The sequence below is a fragment of the Vicia villosa genome, linkage group LG4 (assembly GCF_029867415.1).
Source record: "Vicia villosa cultivar HV-30 ecotype Madison, WI linkage group LG4, Vvil1.0, whole genome shotgun sequence".
Classification (NCBI taxonomy): Eukaryota; Viridiplantae; Streptophyta; class Magnoliopsida; order Fabales; family Fabaceae; genus Vicia; species Vicia villosa.
The window spans coordinates 184946991-184966733 of NC_081183.1; the positions used below are offsets into that span (position 1 = coordinate 184946991).

Consider the following 19743-nt stretch of genomic DNA (forward strand, 5'->3'; position numbering starts at 1 on the left):
GATATCTTTAGAATTTCAGACATTCAAAGAAATTTACACTTGAAAGCAAGGTGATTTTTCTATTTCTTCCTATTATACAAAGCTCAATAAGTAGTTACAAAAATGGAGACCAAGTTATTAGATTTCTCAATGGATTGAATAATCATTACTCAACATTTAGGTCTCAATTCATGTTGATGGACCCTCATTTAAATATTTGTAAAGTTTACTCATTAGTTGTTCAACAAGAAAGATATATTGTCATATCACTTAATGAGTCCAAAGATCTTGCTTTTCCCAATCAAAATCACAATTATCAAAAATAAGAAATTCAAGTTATTGTGGTGGAGGCACAAGAGGTGGAATATTTCGTGATGACACGCAGAGGCCTAAGAATTTGTACTCATTGTGGGATGACTAATCATAATTAGATTTTTCTTCAAAAAATATGGATTTCCTCCTCATCGGTAGCAAGATGATGCAGTCAATAATCATACAGTTGATGAAGGCAGTACTGAAGAATCTCAATCTGAATTCAATGAAGAAAATAAATAAGATTGTGGTTCTTTGGTTTTCACACAAGATCAACAAAAGGCTTTGTTAGCACTTCTCCAAGGATCATCTCAATTGGAGTCTCATAATGGTAACCACTTAACATCCAAACCTAATTTAGGCACAAGTATCATCTGCATTATTCCTTCTGGTACCATATCAAAAAAATGGCTTCATCACAGTACCACATTGGAAAACAACTTCATCCCGATACCACATTGGAAAATGGATTCATCCTAGTACCATAATGAAAAATGGGTTCATCCTGGTACCACATCGGAAAGATTCAACCCTATGAGTTAACACTGAACTAGCTTTGGTTCGATATCAGAAGGGAGTGAAGCCTCTTAAAAGAGGATGTGTGTGTAAGTTAGCTTGGACGAGAAATGATTTTGGACCGAGTTTTTCCAGAGTTAGAATGATTTATGACTTAGTAATATTGTGAAGGTTGATATGGGATAGACAAAATGAGATTGAGAATCAACCAAATGTAATTGTAAAATCAATGACATATCAAATCAATGAAAGTGAGGTGTTATTAGATTTATGGTTGGATTCCCCCTAGGGAACTTAAACAAAGTCAAGTGTATTATAAAAAGCGTCATGCCCTAACTTGTCATCTCAAGCCACACGTTAGAGAAGAACATCAAAACGTTTTAATGACAAAAAGGCATTTAATGTGCCTGTTCTCCACTACTTTTATAACTAATCCAAGACGTTTGCACTTCTGACCAAAAGTGGACATTGTCCTTATAGGCCGACTATGACTTCTAAGACTTCTCTGACTAATACCCATCCGACAAGCCTTATGGGTAACTCTTCTAGGTCGGCTAAAGACCCAAAAATCAAAGACCTAATCCAATACCAATCCACTTAAGCGACTCAACGTATAAAGACCATCACATATGATATTCAAGGTTGTGATCTTCATTTTTCACTATACTTGTTTTGAATTTTGAACTGCCTTGGACTTTGGAGTCCTAACTTTGCAGATCCACCCTACATCACTGAATCGAAGATCAACATCATCGATTCATTATTTTTTACCATTAAGACTACCAATTATGGTTTCACAAGCGAAATAAGTAATTTGTCGCATATAATAATTAAATTAATTATTTTTTTTTTGTATTTATGGAAGGCGAGAGGACGCGTAGTATGTAAATTTTTATTAAATAAAAAATGTGTTTAAAAACTAAGGATTTAAGGTTTTTATTTTTCTAAAAAGTAAATGTGTTAATCATAAGTAAATGTATCAATATGAAAAATTGGAAAATAAAATTGAGAAAATTTGATAAATAGAGAAGATTGATGAGGAAGAAGATGGTAAAAGAAAAAGTTATTTATCGGCATGCGACATTTATCACCACAACACTATTAACATCGTTGAATTACATTGATTAATCAAAATTATCTAATGACTTAAAATTAACATTTTTAGTGATTTATTTAAAATATTAATAGAATTAAATATGTGTTTCAAAACGAGGTCTAAACTCTTTCAAAACCATTTTCAAAGATGTGGCCAAGTTGACGAGTTGTAAGCCACATGAGAATTAACTTGTTACATAAGTACAATTAACATTCTTAAATTAAATAAACTAATTAAGAAATCAATTTTAATGAATTGAAATAGTATATCAATAAAGACAAACAGAGCATGTTTAATTGACCAAAAATGACTATATATAAGATTTATGACTGAATAGACTCGTTGAGTTGAGTTGCTTCCTCGTGTTGACTCAACTCTATAGTTACGGTGTGAACCCTAAATCCCAAATTAGAACAAATCCTTCTCTACAAGAGGATTTGTGATTTTTCTTTACTTCTTCTTCATTTGATTTCTTCTTCTACACACAATGCATCATTTCATCTTTATTTTTTCTCAAATCAATTAATGTTTTTTCTTTGTTGCAGCAATGGCATTCGAGGATGTTTCATATGCATCCTCATGTTAAAACTCAATTGGTAGCTTAACAATGGTACTTTCTCAAAGTCATTCCATGAATGAATTTCATATACATCATTATATAGTAACCACACCGTTTTATAATTTGATTTTAAAAGAGTAAATAACTGTGGTGTTTTTATTTATTTAATGAAGTTACATGAATTTGAGTTTACTATGATTCTTGTATTTATGCATAGATAAATATTTACTCTAACCTTGTTTGTTTTCTGGTTCTTGTATGTACACCTATATATCTATCTAAAGGAAAGAAAACAAAGAAATACTACTCGCCAAACAGTTATTGAAACGGTGAGAGATAGAATTAGTTGCTTACCAGGTCATGTAATAGACCAAATTCTATCTTGTTTGCCAATTAGGGAAGCAGTGAGAACAAGTGTTTTATCCAAAATATGGAAGAACAAATGGTACACACTTCCAAATCTTGTGTTTGATAGACAAGGTGTCTATGATGTAACTTCTGAAGACGCCTTTCTTAATCGTACAAAGATTGTGAATATTATTGATCATGTACTTTTAATTCATTCGGGGTCAATCAACATGTTTAAGTTCACTGAATGTGACCTCATTGGTGAAATTCTTGTGAGTGACATGAATCGGTGGATTCTTTATCTAACTGGAAGGTCTATTAAAGAGCTTGTGTTGGAATTTCTTACTGATGAAGAAGAAGAAGAATACTATAAGATACCTTGGTGCTTATTCTCTTGTCAAAGTTTACATCATTTAAAACTACAATGGTGTCGGCTTAATCCTCCAGGGGCGTTTGAAGGCTTTAGGAACTTAAAAAGCCTTGATCTATATTTGGTTACAATGCCTCAAGATGCTTTTGAAAACATGATATCTGGATGCCCTCTGCTTGAAAAATTGAAATTGGCAGAAGTTGATGGTTTAACCCAAATTAATATTCACGCACCAAATCTCAAGATTTTTGAAGTTTTTGGTGAATTTGAGGGTATAAGCTTTGACAACACTTTTCAATTAGTTACCGTAATCATTCATTTAACGTTGAATTTGAGTCCTGAAGACAGTCAAAGTAAATTGCATGGACGCTCTAGCAATTTGCTCGATTTTTTCGATCATCTACCTCACCTGCAAAGCCTAGTGATTGGTAGTCATTTTTTAAAGGTATAATGTTTGAGCATATGAATTTTGAGTTTAACTTCAGTAGTGACTCACCTAATACTGTTAAATATGAAACAAAATCATGTGTATATGTAACTTCTAATCTGTAAGTATTAAAAACATTATATTCTGATATAGAGTCATTTTTCTGTTTTGCTTCAGCATTTGGCTGCAGGTGTTTTGCCAATAACGCTTCCTACATCTTGTATTGGCCTAAAATATCTTTCCTTCAGCATAAACTTTCATGACTTGAAGGAAATTTCGGCTGCTCTTTGCTTGCTCAGAAGCTCACCTAATCTTCAAAAATTAGAAATACATGTGAGTAGTTTAGCTTGGCTTTACTCTGTTTTGCTTGCTGAATATTGCTGGTTAGACTTGCACACCATGCTTTTGTTTTTATGTAGTTATTAAGCTCTAGAGTTTGAATTACCTTTTTTTACTTTATCTATCTAGTGTTTAGATATGCAAATTAGTTTCGCAGACTTGGATATATAAAAGTTGTGATAATGCTAGCTGAACATGAGTTAGTTACATTGTTAGTGCAGTAGATTACTCTAAAATAACACTTTTGTACCTCATTTCCATCTTTTATCAATCAATACAATGCTACCTTCAGAGTTTTAATAGGCTCTATATTTTTTTTTGTGTGCAAACTATCTTCCCTCTTTGATTCATGGATTTAACAATTGCATGCAGGCACTGATTGGGCAACATACTGTCCCTGTCTATGATTGGGATGATACATTTTCGAGGCCTAACACACCCATCCAAGTGCGACATGTTACAATAGATGGCATCTCTGGTTTCCGACCTGAACTGGATTTTATCAGATTTCTACTTCTCTATTCACCTGTGCTAGAAAAGATGATTGTGAAACCTTATGGAAATGTCAGGTCAGTGTTGGTTCCAGATTTAATTCGGTTCAAAAGAGCGTCAGGAGAAGCTGAAGTTATTTACGGCTCTTGGTAATGATTTGTTTTCTCCTCAAATCATCTAATGTATTATGACTTTAAAGGTAGTTATGACTGAAGTTGAACTTTTTAATTAAGTGTAAAATTATAAGTGATTGACACTTAAGTTTTTGGTTGTTGATAAATATATTCCCTAAATTAAAGTTATTTAATGTTCTTCAAACTCCTTTAAGTTTGCATATTTGGGGTTCAAGCATCCAACCGTTTTTAAGTTGTATGCTGCTGCCATTTCTTTTGGAATTCACTATGTATTTTCTATTTTCAAGATTCACACTCACAACCAATTCAAAGGTTAAGCTTCCATTGTAATTCAGAAGCTGAATCTGAAGTTGAGTATAAGCTAAAAAGGAAGCTTGGAAACATAATTTTTTATATTTAAAAGAACCTGTTTGAACAAAAAAATATTGAAGAACCGATTTACAAATTAGCCAAACTTAATGAACAGATGATGATGTAATTTTCCTCTAAGTAATGTAGTTGTATCAATGAAGTTTATGTTAATGAACAGCTTATTTAAAAACAGTTTTCACTAATTTTATTTTAAAAAATGTTTTATGTGTTTTTAATTTAATATTAAGATGTCATTACTAAATATCACAATCAACCACGCTCAACATCGTCAATATTTACTTATATATAAAAATAGATAGATAAATATTTCTATTGATAATAAAATTGGGAAAACTACACAAATATAAATTTAAATTTTATTAAATATTTTCTAAAAATAAATTTCATAAAAAATAAATAGAATATATATTTATGCTCTTAAAAATTAAATTGTAGATATATCATAGGTAAAATTAATAAATTTATATGTTGCTCTCACAACATATAATTTCTGACTCCATCCCTATATATAGGTTAGATATATTAATTATTTAATAAACCTAAAAAATTAAAACTTTTTTATAAATAAGAATGGAGGGTATTCAACATAGTTTATTAAAGGGGTCTAAGATTCATATTATTCGCTTTGTATGAGTCTAGTAACTAAGTTTTTTTTTTTGATATTTTTCATAGTACCTTATATAATTTTTTTTTTGTATATTTTTCATAGTACCTTATATAATTTTTTTATATTAATAAAACATTTAAAATAAATATCTTTAAATTTACACAAAACTAAAATTACCGGAAAAGGAATTTTTATTAATAACCAATTTTTTGAAAAAAATAATTTTAAAAAATACATTTTCAAGAAAATTACCTTACTTGGATAACCAGGTTGTCGGGGCTAGTATAAACATTCTCCACCAACCTCATATTTGGATCAAAAACGTGCATCCATAAAATGTGTAAATATTATTTTTTAAGTTCTTATAGAGGGAACTGTAAAGCATACAAAAACGGCAAAACCTCAACTATACTTTTCAATTTTATTAATGTTGTCAAACAAACTTAAATACCTAAAATTGACACGGTTACCTATACTTTCTGAAAATAAAAAGATACCAAATAGTAACATAATATAACATTTAGTTTTAATTAATGTTCTTTCCTCATACGAATCTTCGTCCAAAGAAATATAATGATAATACGCTTTAAGGTCTTTAGGTTGATACCTTGGCCCCTCGAACCCTCGTCCCCCTCAATCATATCTTTGTCCAAGACTTCCTCACATAAGGCATTAACCTGTTGAACAGACCCATTAATAACTTTTCCCTCAATCGGGAGACTCAGCAACATGTGCACGTCTTCTAGTGTGATTGCACACTCACCTGTTGATAGATGAAACGTGTGGGTTTCGGGTCTCCATCGTTGTAACAAGGCAAGTATAAATCTTGGATCAATATCGTTGTTTGAAATATTGATCACATGTCTAAAGCTCGAACATTGTAGATGCGACACAATCAATGGGCCAGGAGCGATATAACTGTGAGAACGACAACAGAATCACGAAACATCCTAAAAAAAATAGATATGAAATAATGAGCATGGATGGTTGCGTTGACGAAGAAACAATGTACAAATATAGATGTATAAAAAAAACTTACATATGAATGGATGTTCGCCTTAGTTCCTCTATGAGTTTCACCAATGGTTAGAAGGAGAGACATGTTTGAAATCTTGGAGACTTGTTTGAAGATAAAAAAATCTGGAGAGTTTATAAAGATAAGAGATGGAGAGTTAGTGTGCATATGAAAAAGTGAGTTAATGGAGTGGGTATTTATAGAAGGGTTGGTGGATGCTGATGTTGCTTGCATGAATGACATGTCGTATCACCTACTACATAGGCGCCACCCCATGTGGCTTAAATGTGACATGCATGCAGACATAGTTGACAGTTGTAGGCCTGTATGCATGGACTGATAGGTATAGGTGACAGTGGTAGGCGTGCACAAGCTGATAGGTATAGGTGATAGGTGTAGGTGTGCATAGGGGTGATCAAAACCAAACCAACCCAATAGAAAATCGCAAATCAAACCAAACCAAACCGCAAAAAACCGCATTTGGTTCGGACTAGTTTGGGTCATCTTTTAACAAAACCGCACGGTTCGGTTCGGTTTGCGGTTTGTATTTTGTAAACCGAACCAAACCGAATCAAACCGCATTACGTTACAACCTAACTTTTACTTAACTCTCATCCAACCCAAAATTAAACCTATAATACCTTATCCTTATGATTACGAACAATTTTCTCATCCTTACACATATAATTTCAGTCCCGATCTTCTCAAATATCTAATAACACTAACACACTTTTTTTGCCACATACATCTTCCCTCTTCTTCTATAATCTCTACTCTCTTATATTCTTTCTTTTTCACTTTCTCATTTGTATGTTAATATCATTTTTATGTAAATGTTCCGTATTTCAGTTTTGTTTTTATTGCACATCTTCTTCTCTAATCTCTCAACTTTTTTTTTCTTTTTCACCTTCACGAATCTCTCGTCTCTTCTATTTTTTTGTTTCATTATATTAATTTTTATATTATTTTATGCTATTATTTTTTGTTTAATATTCCACTTTTGTCTAATTTAATTTTTACATATTAAATAGAAAATTGTTGTCAAAATATGACGAGTTTTGTTGTTATTTGATAGTGTATGAATGTCTAAATATAAAATTATATTGTCATATATATGTGTATGTATGGCTCAATAAAATATTTGTAAAAAACCGAACCAAACAAAACCGCATTAGTTTGGTTTGGTTTGGTTCAGATTTTTTTTAAAAGCCAACCGAACCAAACCAAACCGCACGATTTTTTCTCTTGCGGTTCGGATGATTTTTTTCGTCAAAACCGCCCAAACCGCACCGCGAACACCCCTAGGTGTGCATGCATGACTGGATAGGCTTAGGTAACAGGTGTAGATATGCATGCATGACCGAGTATGCTTAGGTGACAGGTGTATGCGTGCATGCATCACCCGATAGTCCTGCATATAGGTGCCATGCCACCTAGCACATTCTATTAAAAAAATATTCATAGGAGCTTCACACTTATGCTTTTGGCACAATTTCTATTATAGAGATATTGCCAGCGTATGCCCTGGATAGAATGTGTGTCCATGGAAATAGTATATTCCATCGATTATTCTGGGCTTTTAAACCTTGCATCAGAGGATTTGTATTCTGCAAACCGATTATTCAAATAGATAGAACTTAGTTATATGGGAAATATAAAGGAACGCTACTGATGACGGTCGCGCAAGATGGAAACAATAATATTTTTCCAATGGCATTCGATCTGGTGGAAGGAGAAACTGCTGGTGGTTGAAGTTTTTTTCTCAAGAATCTTCGAACATACGTTGCTCCCCAACCTGCTCTCTGTTTAATTTATGATAGACATGCTTCCATTAAGAGTGCATATAACAATCCGAATAACGATTGGAATGACCTACCTTCCACGCATGTCTACTGCATTTGACATATTGCACAAAATTTCATGCAGGAGATCAAAGATATGATTCTTCAGAAAACTCTTGTGAACGTGAGATATGCATTAACTCAAACATCGTTCCAACATTATCGTCAAGAAATGAGATTGTCAAATCCGGATGCGGGCATGTGGATTGATAATCTTGCCAAAGCGAAGTGGACAGGGGCATATGACAAGGGGCAACGATGGGACCACATGACAACAAATCTTGTGGAATTGATTAACAGTGTTTTTAAAGGGATTAGAAACCTTCCCATTATCGCATTGGTGAGATGAACCTACTTTAGGATGGTCTCGTTGCTCCCAAAAAAAGGTGAAAGGAGGAGTACACTATCACAATCAAAGCAGATGCTTAGTGGAAGCTGCATGAAATTTATAAAGGAACAAACTGCTAAAGCCAACACCCATCATGTTACAAGTTTGACCGATTTAACTACACTTTTAGTGTCAAAGAAACAATTAGCCACAATGAGGGGCTTCTAAGACAAGAGTATCAGGTCTTACTACAAGAAGGTTGGAGCGACTACAAAAAGTTTCAAGCCTGTTATCTCCCATTTACAAGGTTGAGACCTTGCTCAACGTATACAACAATGCATTTCCCGTGATAGAAAAAGAGGATTACTGGCCTACATATGAAGGGGAAGTAGTTTGACCCAACGAAAGGATGCAAAGGAAAAAAATGGGTCACCCCAACAACACGCGTATTATAACTGAAATTGATGCGGTTGAAAAAATGGAAAGTAAATGTAATATATGTTGTTAGGTCGGCCACAATAGAAATAATTGTCCTAATCGTAGAACAACATCCACCACCCAATAATTGTATGCACTCCTTGTATTATCTTTTTAGAAATCAACTTAACTTTATTTATTCATTAAACATATTTCTTACAACTAAACAAACGCAAACAAGACTGAAATAACAACACAGACAGAAAAATAAAATCATTAAAATGAAAAAAATATTTAAGATATCACAACCGTCAAAACAATGCCATCTAATCCATGCATCATGGCGCAAACATCATTGTCAGTCTTGACTTCATCCCACCAACGTTCTAGTTGTCTAGTGACAAATGAGGTGGTCGTTCTAAGCCTCTGAATTCTTTTATGCTTTCACCAACTTCAAACTCCCCGTCTAACCAGCTCATCAAGGATCTCTTAAAATGGTCCGTGGAATGGATGTTCCAAAATTTCATTTTAATCGGAAGTTTTCCAGTAGATAAACAAATATGACCATCTCTCTTAAAAAGTGAGAGAGATGCCATGGAGAATAAATGGGAGAGAATTTGAGAAAATATGTGAATAATGGTGAATGAATGGGGGTATATTTATAGAAAATTGAATAACACCTAGGAGCCACCCATATGACTCCTATGCACAAAATTTGTACATAGGCGCCATGAGAGATGGCTAACCTACAACTAAAGCGTCATGGGGTGATGCTAATGTTGTTTTAACTGTGCTATGGCGCCATGGGGGTGGCGCTACACTTAGGGCACCCCTAAACCTAGTTATCCATGTAATTTTCTTGAAAATATTTATTTATTTTTTGTAGTTTTTTTAAATTGGTTATTAAAAAAAATTCACACACTAGCCCAAATAAAGCTATTACAATTATACTTAAAATGTGAAATTGGCTTATCCATGATCAAACATTAAATTTATAAAGCCAACTTTCTTGTTATATTAAATTTCGTTGATGTCATAATAACTATATGCAAAAAATTAAAAAGCCCAATTACTTTCAGCCATTTTTACAATGATGTGAATGCAGTGCATTTGGTTCTACTAAAGCTTACCATTTTTTATATTATATTCTGAATCAGAAAATAAGATAAAGCTTTTAGGGACAAAAGACCATTTATAGATTTTTTTTTTTAATTTTAAAATAAAATCGATATATTTATAAAATAAAAGGATGCACAAAAGTGTGGGATTAGGCCAAAATCCATTAAAAAGAAATAAAATTTAAAAAAGCAAATCAAGTCTATTTTTTACCGAATATTCCTAATTATCAAAGGGAAGAAATAAAAAAATGTTTAAGGAATTAGTTGTGAGGCTTATGTTAGTAAAAAAATTCGCACAACTATTGCCTTCTCTATAGATATGAGCTAAGAAAATTGTCATATTAGTGATAATTTCCATATAAGTCTTCCTTTGCTTTTTAAGTTGCCAAGGGATGATGTTATGGTTGGTATGGGCCTAATCCACCAAATAAAAATTTGTTTCAATCCATACTTTGTTCCAACCTTTGTCTTTAGCAATGGTGATTGTTCTCATTAGTGCTTGAAGTTCAATATGGAAGGAGGATGACCCACCAAGGCTTTCTGAGAATGCTAGGATAAGGTCTCTATTGTTTCTAAAAATGTCTCCACAACTAGATCTAAAGGTATCATAGTTGTAAGCTCTGTCACAATAACATTTAATCCAACCATTGTACGTGGGATGCCACAAAACGTTTTGGACCACCGGAGCAGATGGAGGGTGAATTTGAGCCTTGAAAGATTTGAGAAGAACAAAATCTTGTATGGAAGAGTTATACGTGAGCCTCAAATTACTGTTGTTAATGATGTCTATTTGAGTTTGGATGTGAGTTATATACGTGAGCTTGTAATTTTTTCAAATTCCTCGCGCTTTAAATGTTGGAAATGATGAAGGTAACAATTGCTCGCAAAAGTAAGGAGCACTGGGGTGATCTACCAGTGCTACAAAAGTGGAAAAAGCTTTCTAAATTGCTTGATCTATTGTTGAGATTTACTGATGTTTATGTTTCTAAATAGCCAAGTCCAGTGGCTATTAGCAAACCTACATGTGTAAAACAAATGAGAACAGGATTCAGTGTGGCTATTGCAAAGGCATCATATAGAGTCCAAAGGAACACCTCTAAGCATTAATGGCTGTTCGTGGAGATTTTATGGAAATTTTTTCCAGAAAATAAGAGATTTAGAAAGAGGAATTTCCTTGCACCAAGTCTCCCTAGTCTAAGACAAACTCATAGAGGAGGGGATTTGAGTAAGTAGGCTTCTTTCAAGCTAAGCAAATCCGAGGAAGAGGTAGGCCTCATCTGCTCATCATTTGATCTTTGTCCCTAGTGCAGTTAATGTCAGAAGCCTTGACTCTATCAATAATAAAATGGAATTGTAGGGACCATGTAATAGGAAAATGCCACTGCCCATTTAAAATTAAGGGAACAACTTCTCTACCCATCACAAAAAGTTGGGTAGAGTACCTCCAACCAATCACATGATTCCATCTAATTTAACACATTTAATTATGTATTAAAATACTACTAACGTTTGTTGTTTTCAAAGCATTTTACAAAGGAGGTAACGTTACCCAACTTTTTGAGTTGGGTAGATAAGAATTCACCTAAAATTAATTCAAAAACCTTTGCATAGGGGCCAATGCCTTTGTTGTGAAGAAAAGAAATGGAACAAAAGTAAATGACACAATTATTTTTAGGGTTAAATGCTTCCACCCCCTGATAATGCAGCGAGTTTTGATTTATCCCCTCTTAAGAAAATTAATTATTTCAACTTAGGCCCAAGTTTCATTCAAGACTACCCATTTGTTTAGTTTGATTTCAAGTTATTAACTTATGTGTGTGATTGGTATATAAACACTACTGTAGATACACTTCCAATCGACGTGAGACTCTAACATGACAAAACAAAACACAATATAGCCAAACAAAATGCATAGAATGCACGATTACACATACCTCATCCTTTGCCTAAAATAGAAAAAGATTCCTCTTCCCATGTGATTGGTATGCCACCTCATTACTCACAGGTATTACACTCAATCTCAACTCTTTTTTCATTCACCAAAACGTAGCAGAAGCACCCTCTTTTGCTCATGAAACACATCCACACCTGCACTTTTCATTCACTCACAAAAAATTATGTCCAACACAAATGTAACCATGGATAAATGTTAACCTCATTCTCTCCACTCTCTCCTCTCATAATCCACACACTTAATAATACACAAGCCAAGTCTCTTTCTCTCTCTCAAGCTCTCACCTTTTCTCTCATTTTTACAATCATCAGGTTTCAGGATTTCTTTCAAGAGATTGTTGTTACTTGTTGTTGATTCTTCTCATTAAAGATTATCCAAATGATTTCCTGGGTTTCTATCATTTCAAATCTCAATTGGAAGAGCCAGTGGAGGTGCTCCACTAGGTAAAGCTTTTGAACTCCATAGATCTAAGTTCATAAGCTTGCATACTCGTTTCCAGTTGATTTTAATTATTATAATCATGTTCATGATGTTGTTAGCAAGAAGGAGAGATTGATACGGCAAAGGGTTTAGGTGGCGGAGGAAGAATCCAGATCGGAGATGATGGAGGAGATCCTTCCGCCGTGTTGGTTCAGAAGAGGAAGCAAGGTTGAGAGGTGTAACATAGGTTGAGTCCCACGTCGATTTCTAATAAAGAGAAATTATTGTTTATAAACAACTCATGCACATAGTCCAATGAATTAAAAACAGATTAATTAATGGGCTGCTGGTGGAAACATTAATGAGCTTTAGGCCCAAAAGTAAAGTTTTGAGAAATTTATTATAATAATATAATTTTAAAAATTAAAAAAAAAATATTTTAAAAAAAATTTAAACAATTCAATATAATTTTAAAAAATTATCGTGGATTTTAAAAATTATTAAGAAATAAAAAATGCCACGTGAGATTGCCACCTATGAAGATTACTTGCACAATCAGCGCAAAAGTGACAATAGGGTTTCTGAAAATGGAATATGGGTTTTATAGGGAGGGAATCTCAAAAAAAAATCTTAAGGGGGGATAAATCAAAACACGCTAATATGGCAGGGGGTAGAATGCCTTTAAACCTTATTTTTATCATGGTTCACTGTTAACGAAGTTGATCCAGTCCATATGCAAAGGTGATTTTGCCTTCTCAACAAGGACTTAATCCACTGTAGCCGAAATGATTACAGAACCATAACAAAGACCAACTTTAAGTGTTGCAAGTCATAAAAACTAACCGTCAACGCCTTCTTGAGAAATTCTGACTAATACTTAGTCCCCCAAGGAACAATCAACCTAAGATTTGAAATACAATGAGTGCGTTTACAAAGTTTCTTCTTGAAAGCAGATTACACAAGTTTAAATAGAATCAAATAATACAACCGTGTTAAAAGAAAGTTAATGAACAAAAGCTCCTTGCTAGCAAGTTAACAAACAAAAGTTCCTTGCGTTTACAATACTTTAAAAAGAATGTATCAGAGTATTTTGAGTTGCATTTTAGTGAATTTTTATATCTCTTATAAGAATTCATATTTTCTTCAATCTTCTAAGTCTTCCTTTTATACACAAAAAATGTCAGAGCATTCCATATCTCACTTTCTGACACTGGCTGGATGAGAGTGTTCTTGTGGATTTCAGAAAGTTGGTTCCCCCGTCGAATAGCCACAATGTCAACATGCTGCAGGTGGGTGGCAGAGGTTCCAATGAGCTCCCCATAGAATCTCAAAATTTCATGTTATATATCCTTAAACTCAGTAATTATGTTACCATTGATGTCCTCCATACTGGGAATACTGTTCTGTTTGTTCCTACCTTTCACTATGGCATGAAAGTAGGAATTGTTGCCATCCCCTAGTTTAAGCCAAGTCACCTTTGCCTTTTGCATCAAAATTCTCTCTTCAAGCTCTATAGCTTTAAGTAATTGTTCTGTACAAACTTTCACTTCAGCTATCTTTTCCGGATTGAACCTGTCAGTTGCAAGGTTATCTTGTGTAGTTGCCAGTTGTTGTCTGTAGTGTTCAATCTGTTGTGTTCTTTGAGTTCATTCCCTTGTGAGCCCTCTAATAAGCGGCTGCAGTTGTTTAAGTTTTCTCCATAAAACAAACATAGGTTTCCCTTGGACCTCAGTCTTCCAGTTGTTTCTAATCAGGTCCAAAAACTTGGGGTTCTCCGTCACTACATTGCAGAACTTGAACCTAGGTTGGACCTTTTGGTTGTTCCTACTCTGACCGAATAATTTGACATGGATTGGTGCATGGTCAGATATGTGGGCCTGCAAAATGTCAATAGTACACTCGGGATAAGTCAAAAACCACTCTTTATTACATATAGCATAATCAATCCGTGAGTATATCAATCCCTCAGTGTGCTTGTTGGTCCAAGTGAAATGCGGTCCACGCGTATCATGTTCAAACAGAGGGGTTGTCATCATTATGTCTTCTAAATCTGCATACTCACTCAGTTGCACCATATTTCCTCCACTTATATCATTAGTACTCAAGACATTATTATAGTCTCCAATTACAATCCACGATTCCTGAATATTAGTAGCCAAACAACCTATGTCTTTCCACAGTGTTTTCCTCAATGCTAGTTATTTTTGGGCATAAACCACAGTGATCCAACAAACTCTCTTCTTCTGGTTGTCTAGAATCTCACAGTGAATGTATTGGTCTGTGCATCCATGATTTTTCATCTCTATCTCATTATTTTTCCACATAATCCATATCCTACCATTTGGATGGTTACTATAGTTATCCCACCAGCTCCAATGGTTACCAAACTTCTGCCTTATTTTTGGAGCATTCTCTATTTTCACTCTTGTTTCCAGTAAAGCAACACAAGGAAATTGTAATTTATTGAGATGGGCTTTAATCTCAACATGCCTTGCAATCTTATTTAAGCCCCTAGTGTTCCAGGTCAGAATCATGGAGGGTATTACCCTATTGTGGCATCACCCAAAATATCAAAAATATTACTGCAACCAACCAGCTGCTCAGGTTGACTTTGTTTTCCTGTATCATATAAGATGCCTTTTCCTTTATTTTTGCTAGGTACTGTGGTCCAGTCCACCATGTTCTCCTCTCTATTTTCCACTTGTGCCACAACTTTGTTACTATCATTCTCCATCGGCTTTCTTTCAGGTTTTTGTTGTTTTTCCTGCCAGACCTTTTTCCTTTGCTCAGCCTCTGTTTTCCTGCCACAATCATGTCCCACTTTCTTGCATTTCTTGCAGAACGTAGGCTTCCATTCATACTTAACACTTTGGATAAATTTCCTGCCTTGTGGATCACATATGGTGATATTCTCTTTCAGTTCCAATGTAACATCAACTTCAACTAGCACACGCGCATATGAGACCCTCAGCTTCTTGGTTGTGCATTCATTAGTTATCATAGGTTTCCCCAATGCGCTTGCAATTTTCCCAGACACTCTTCACCCCAATACACCAGAGGTAGTTGGTGGAGTAGGACCCAGATGGGAACGGTACGAATCGCATCCTCTAGGAATTTAAAGTCAGGCTTCCATTCATGAAGGAATAGGTGTTTGCGGTAAATTGTGTATGGTCCCCTCATGAGTATGGCATCTCTATCTGTTTCCGATTTCAATCGCACTAAGAAGTAGCCTTCTTCATTATAGTATAGTTCAGGCAGGGTTACGAAGTTCCAGACAAACATCATAATTTTTTTACAAAATTCATGGTCAAATCCCCTTCTAACACGCATAGGATTAGTGCATTTTCCCAGAATTTGATCTCTGATTGTAAATCATGTTCAGTAAGGTGTACCTCAATCTCCCCATTGACAATGATTAGTGGCGTGTATTCAATGTTTAACCCCTTCTGGCGGTTATCGCGAGTAATGTCCGCCCAAGGCCTTGGAGTTTTGTTCGCCTCCTCTTCTTTTCCCTTTTCTGGTTCCTCTTCAGATACTGGTGGTAAAATTTCTGTCGTGTGTCTTTCTAGTGGAGTCACAATTTTCCTTCCGTGGGATGAGGATGATGAGTTGAATATCCTAACACTCACCGGTGGTGTTTGCGCCACCGCCTGCTTCTTCGGCCGGCCACGCATACGCCCCATCTCCAAATCGCCTCTCCGCTAGGGTTTCCGTGACTTCAACTTTTAAATAATATATATATATATATATATATATATATATATATATATTTAATTTGATAAAAAATTAAATTAGTATTCATATTTTTTAAATTTTAATAATTATTTTATTTTTAAATATTCTAATTTTTTATTGTATTAAATTAATTATTAATAATTTTAATTTAATATCAAATTAATTTATATTTATATTTTGTCATTTATAATTTTTTATTTTAAATTATATTTTATAGAGGTAAATTGGATTCTAACCCAACTTATATTCCGAATAACAATTTGAACTAGTGAGACATAATATGATAAGTTTCAGGATTAACTTATCCTATCCTACTAGTCAGAGACCCGTGCTGTCGCACGGGTGCATTATTTATGGTTTAGTATTTTTTGAATGATAAGCAAAAATGTGAAATAAAAAAGTTTGACAAAATTATATATATGTAAAATGGAAATTAACCGTTAGAAAAAAGTTTTATTAATAAGATTTTCATAGTCAATTTTACAATGCTTTGCAATTTCAACAACATATATTTTGAGGATGGGTAATTTAATTATGATATTGTGTAAATAACTAAAAAAATATGTAATAATTTAGAATCTTCAAATAATAATCATGAAATAAAAAAATAACAACAAAATATTTGTTAATGTGATAACACATGGATGAGTCTTAATGTAATATCACTTATATAGTATCAAATACAAATGTAAAATTTTAGATATAAATACAAAATTTAAAATTATTTACTTATTTTAAAATGAACAATAATCATATAGATTTAACTATATTAAATAATCATACACAAAGAAGAAGAAAATATAATTATGAGATGGAGAAAAAAATAATATTTAAAAATAAAGATTTTGTCTCTTGAATTAAAATAATGATTGATTAAACTAAAATAAATATTGTCTTGTTAGTGACCCGTGAGATAGATACATTTTTCATGTTATTAAAATTAAAAAAATACATTATACAAATAAATATAAAATGAATTACTTAATTATTAAATAATTATACAAAGAAAAAAATTGATCCATGTGACGGAAAGCGAATAAAAAGAATTTTAACATTTGAAAAAATAAATAAAATGTGTATTATGTTGATAGTGACCCGTAAACTACAACATAATATCATGTAAATTTATTTAATATTGTATCAAACATATTTAAAAACATGTAAATTTAAAATGAATGATTCAATTATAAATGAATAATAATCATAAATATGCAACTATATTATATTTTCAATTGAAATTGTACTTTATAAAGAGAAAGAGAATGAGGTAGTGTATTATGTTTTTCAAATAAAAAAAATACATACAAATAAATTTAAAATGAATTACTTAATTATTAAATAATTAAGTAAAGAAAAAAATTGATCCATGAGACAGAAAAAGAATAAAAAGAATTTTAACATTTGAAAAAATAAGTAAAATATGTATTATGTTGATAGTGACCCGTAATGTAAATTTATTTAATATTGTATAAAATATATTTAAAGACATGTAAATTTAAAATGAATGATTCTATTATAAATGAATAATAGTCATAAATATGCAACTATATTATATTTTCAATTGAAATTGTACTTTATAAGGAGAGAGAAAATGAGGTATTATGTTGTAGAAAGTTAGTGGACCAATGAGAGTAGAACACTTGGTGCAAAAGATAAAAAGATGAAGGGTTATTTTGTTAGTTACCAAAATATCCATTTTGTAGTGTAAATTATTTTTGAAGAAAGGGCAATTTTGGAAGTTTGGTCAATCTCTTAATATATGTTAGATAGTAGATTGTGTCAACAAACACTGGAATGAGATATGATATGATACAGATATATTATCATGTCTTTCATTCTGCGCACCAAACCGACCATAAAAGTACTAGTAACTGTAACCCACTACAAATGTGATTTAATAGATAGACAAAAAGGAGTATAAAATATTTTTACATCGTCAATCAATCACAATTATGTATTTCATTAAAATACATTTTTAATTTAAAAAATTAATATGACATGACAAGTGTAAGAATTTTGATTAGTTGTAAATGTAAAGTTAATTTACACTGTCAGTGCACTACCTTTAAATTCTAATAGATATGAATTAAAATATATTTTTACACATCGTTTAATAGAAGTAGTCACCGAGTATCATTCATTCATCAATTATCCATATCATATAACATTTGGCATTTTCTCAAAAAGTTTCGAGGAGAAGTTGTAAAGATTTAGTATTTATTTAATAATTATTATTATTTAATTAACTTTTTGATTTTATTTATGAGTTTAAAGATAGTGTGTGTAAAACAGTTTTGCACATGCAATCAACCAAAATACTTTAATTTGCCATATAATTTTAATTTTTTAAAATTAAAAATAAAATTTATTCTGATATATGTATTTTATTGGAGCAATTCTTGCATGGACACGACTCTAAATCCTCATATTTAGGAACAACCAATAAGAAGTGAGAGAATTTAAATTTGTTTAAAATTTAATGTCGTTTTTAATTGTCAACATGGAGGGTGGTTGTGATAATGGAGGAGAGAGATAATTTTTATTTTATTATTTAATTAATAAAAAAATGTAATTGGTTGTGTGTAAATCCAGGTGGTATGGCTGTGTCCATCTAAATATTTTCCATTTTATTGATGAGAAATGCTAGCAACACTCTCTTTTCATCACTCTCTTTAACACTCACTTTTTTATTGGTTGAAACATGTGTGGGTCCTACCACTTTATGTGGGATCCATTTTCAAAGTGAGAGACCCACACATGTTTTAACCAATAATAAAGTAAGTGTTAGAGAGAGTGTTGAAAAGAAAGTGTTGCTAGCACTCCTCTTTATTGATTGACAATGTAAAATTACTTTAGACCGTCACATTTTCTTTTTTTTCTTTATTTATTTCAAAAATTTGGCATTTTAGCGGCATGTTTTGAAGAGAAGGTGTAAAGATTTAGTCTTTATTTAATTAATTCATTAATTAATTAAAGAGAAGTTGTAAAGATTTAGTATTTATTTTATAATACTTGTCGTTTACTTAATTTTTTGATTTTATTTATGGGAAAAGCTAACATGTGCCCCAAGGGCACAAGATAATTAGATATTTATAGAAAAAAATTCTTGAAACGCGTGCATTCAATGTATCGGAACTTTAAATATGACTTTATTGCATTTAATTAGATTTAGTTTTTTCTAATTATAGTATCCTTAACATATGCCCTTAGGGGGCACATGTTAGCATGACCCTTTATTTATTATTCGTTTGACATTTTGGGGAGAAGTTGTAAAGATTTAATATTTATTTAATAATAATTATTATTTAGTTAATTAATTGATTTTATTTATTACAATTTGGCATTTTGACGGGAAGTTTTGAGG

At 32.5% G+C, this 19743-nt stretch overlaps 1 protein-coding gene across 1 annotated transcript; it reads left to right on the top strand.

Annotated features, from left to right (window-relative positions):
* The first annotated feature begins 2260 nt into the window (after positions 1-2260).
* LOC131596341 (F-box/FBD/LRR-repeat protein At1g13570-like) lies at positions 2261-4740 on the top strand. The gene is made up of 4 exons (XM_058868966.1): positions 2261-2513; positions 2747-3625; positions 3785-3940; positions 4319-4740. Exons 1-4 carry the CDS (start codon positions 2511-2513, stop codon positions 4589-4591), a joined length of 1311 nt encoding a protein of 436 aa, XP_058724949.1. The 5' UTR covers positions 2261-2510; the 3' UTR covers positions 4592-4740.
* Positions 4741-19743: the final 15003 nt, after the last annotated feature.

Coding starts and splice junctions, on each gene's coding strand:
- LOC131596341 (XM_058868966.1), top strand. Junction 3,626..3,784: donor TTGGTAGTCATTTTTTAAAG/GTATAATGTTTG, acceptor GTTTTGCTTCAG/CATTTGGCTGCAGGTGTTTT. Junction 3,941..4,318: donor TTCAAAAATTAGAAATACAT/GTGAGTAGTTTA, acceptor AATTGCATGCAG/GCACTGATTGGGCAACATAC.